Source organism: Salminus brasiliensis, chromosome 8, assembly GCF_030463535.1.
Source record: "Salminus brasiliensis chromosome 8, fSalBra1.hap2, whole genome shotgun sequence".
NCBI lineage: Eukaryota > Metazoa > Chordata > Actinopteri > Characiformes > Bryconidae > Salminus > Salminus brasiliensis.
In genome coordinates, this window is record NC_132885.1 from 2,486,898 (window position 1) to 2,489,397 (window position 2,500).

Sequence of the window (2,500 nt, forward strand, 5' to 3'; positions counted from 1 at the left end):
AGCGTAGGGGGCGCTCTATAATGCTCTATAATGTTCATATGATCCACACGCTCATTCTGACAGACTGTAATACACTACAGGAAGCGTAGGGGGCACTCTATAATGCTCTATAATGTTCATATGATCCACACGCTCATTCTGACAGACTGTAATACACTACAGGAAGCGTAGGGGGCGCTCTATAATGCTCTATAATGTTCATATGATCCACACGCTCATTCTGACAGACTGTAATACACTACAGGAAGCGTAGGGGGCGCTCTATAATGTGAAGCTTCTATAGATCCACATCTGTAATAATCAATATCACTGCAGTTTACATTACCTCTGAATCTGCAGCTCAAACTTGACTGAGGTGTCCTGCTCTGAGAGCTGGTGGACACTGAAGCGTAAACCAGCCATAATCTGAAACACACACACACACACACACACACACACACACACACAGACACATACACATTTGTTTTACTATATGTATGAGGAATGTGTTGATAACAGCCTGCTTTGACGTGAGGACCAGGTTAATGTCCTCTCCTGGTCTCCTTTATGAATGTTTTTCTGTCATTGTGGGGACATGTGGTCCTCACAGAGATAGCAGTACAAGAAAACAAACACATTCAGTTCAGTTCTGAGTGTGTGTGTGTGTGTGTGTGTGTGTGTGTGTGTGTGTGTGTGTGTGTGTGTGTGTGAGATTGAGTTTTACGGTGTTTACCTTGGTTCCTCCCTTCATGGGGTTTCCTAGATCACACACTACTCTGGTCTGGTTCTCCTTCTTGTAAGCACAGGAGAGTCGGGACAGCGTCTGCAACACAAACACACACCGTGAGACCGAACAGCAGCACTGCAGCAAAACCACGCTCACACTCCGACGGTAAAGTAACGCCAACAGTTCGTTAAAACCCTCGCAGACATGTTTTTACTGAAACTGCAGGAGTTCAGCCGGGTTCAGTCTCAGCCAGATTCCTTTGTTTCATAATGAGGGTGAATTAGTCTGCAGTTTGCTCCACAGATTGATCCAATAAGCCTGTATTACGTGAGCAGAGCTCCGTAGAAATGCTTTGTAAGGCTTTATAGTTTGATATACATTTATATATATATTAAAGCTATACAAATTATATACTTTTATAGTTTGGTACAGCATATCAGCCATAACATTAGCTCCTAATGCCTAATGGTTTTGAGGGGTTATATATTATAATTAATATATATACTATAATTATAATATAATAATAATTATAATATATAATTAATAAAACATATAAAGCTTTATATATTTAAAGTTGTATAAATGACAGTTCTGTAGTTTGATCGTTTTATATATTTAAAGCTATTCAAACTACAATCATAAGATAAGCCTCTATTAAACTGAGTGTGATGCCAAACTATCGTTTTCAACTGAACATGGATCAGTGGACGGTGAGTGCTGGTGTTCCTCTTACCTCACTGTTCCTGACCACCCCTATAAAGTCGGCCTGTGGGGGCATGATGACGTGCAGCTCCGCCTCATAAGCCCCCTCACCCCCGTTTATTGCTGTAACCTCCAGGGTCAGGGGGTTATCATCTCCAATATAAATCTGCTTCTGATCACTGAAACACAGCAGAGTGAGCACACACACACACACACACACACACACACACACACACACACACACAATTAATAACGCTCTAAATGTAGGTATTGTGATATACACTGAGGAGGAGGAGCTACAGTCTCTCATTAGGGTGAATATTAATAACTAAATGTAGGTATTGTGATATACACTGAGGAGGAGGAGCTACAGTCTCTCATTAGGGTGAATATTAATAACTAAATGTAGGTATTGTGATATACACTGAGGAGGAGGAGCTACAGTCTCTCATTAGGGTGAATATTAATAACTAAATGTAGGTATTGTGATATACACTGAGGAGGCGGAGCTACAGTCTCTCATTAGCAGCAATTCTGAGCTCTGATGACTCACCTGACCACAGCCAGTTTCAGGTCAGGCTTACAGATATTATCATCTCCACAGTCCAGCAGAATATGGGCCTACGGAAAAGAAACAACACACGATGGGTCAGCGTCTATTTATAGCTCTAACGGCGCAGAGGGAGGCTTTGTCTACACCTAAAAAAAACAGGCTGCTCTGCTGTTTGTGAAGTAAGACTATCATTTAAGCAGCTGCAATTTAGTGGTCATCTTCTGACCTCACCCTCTGGATACACCTGGATCAGCCATAACATTAGCACCACTGACAGGTAAACACTGATTATCCTCATCTACAGGGGCTTCATCTGCCAAGGGGTGGAGCTACAGTCAGAACAGTCAGTTCCTGAAGATGATGAAGGGACACTTTGACGAGAACCAAAATGTGAGGTTTTAGACAACTGGGTCATCAGAACATCTGGGCAGCCAACTCCAGCGCCCAGGGAGCAGAAAGGGTGAAGGGCCTTGCTCAAGGGCAAGGTCCCAACAGTGGCAGCTTGCCAAGCCCAAGTTTCGAACCCACAACCTTGTCAT

The 2,500-nt window shown here is 42.8% G+C and overlaps 1 protein-coding gene across 1 annotated transcript in view; it reads right to left on the reverse strand.

Moving 5' to 3' along the window:
- The window catches only part of itgav (integrin, alpha V), a 53,097-nt gene that overhangs the window by 12,817 nt on the left and 37,780 nt on the right, over positions 1–2,500 (reverse strand). The window contains exons 19-22 of the mRNA XM_072685368.1: positions 1,962–2,029; positions 1,440–1,587; positions 713–802; positions 326–405 (exon numbers count right to left, since the gene is read on the reverse strand). Coding sequence (XP_072541469.1) covers positions 326–405; positions 713–802; positions 1,440–1,587; positions 1,962–2,029 — 386 coding nt within the window. The remainder of the gene's footprint in view (positions 1–325; positions 406–712; positions 803–1,439; positions 1,588–1,961; positions 2,030–2,500) is intronic.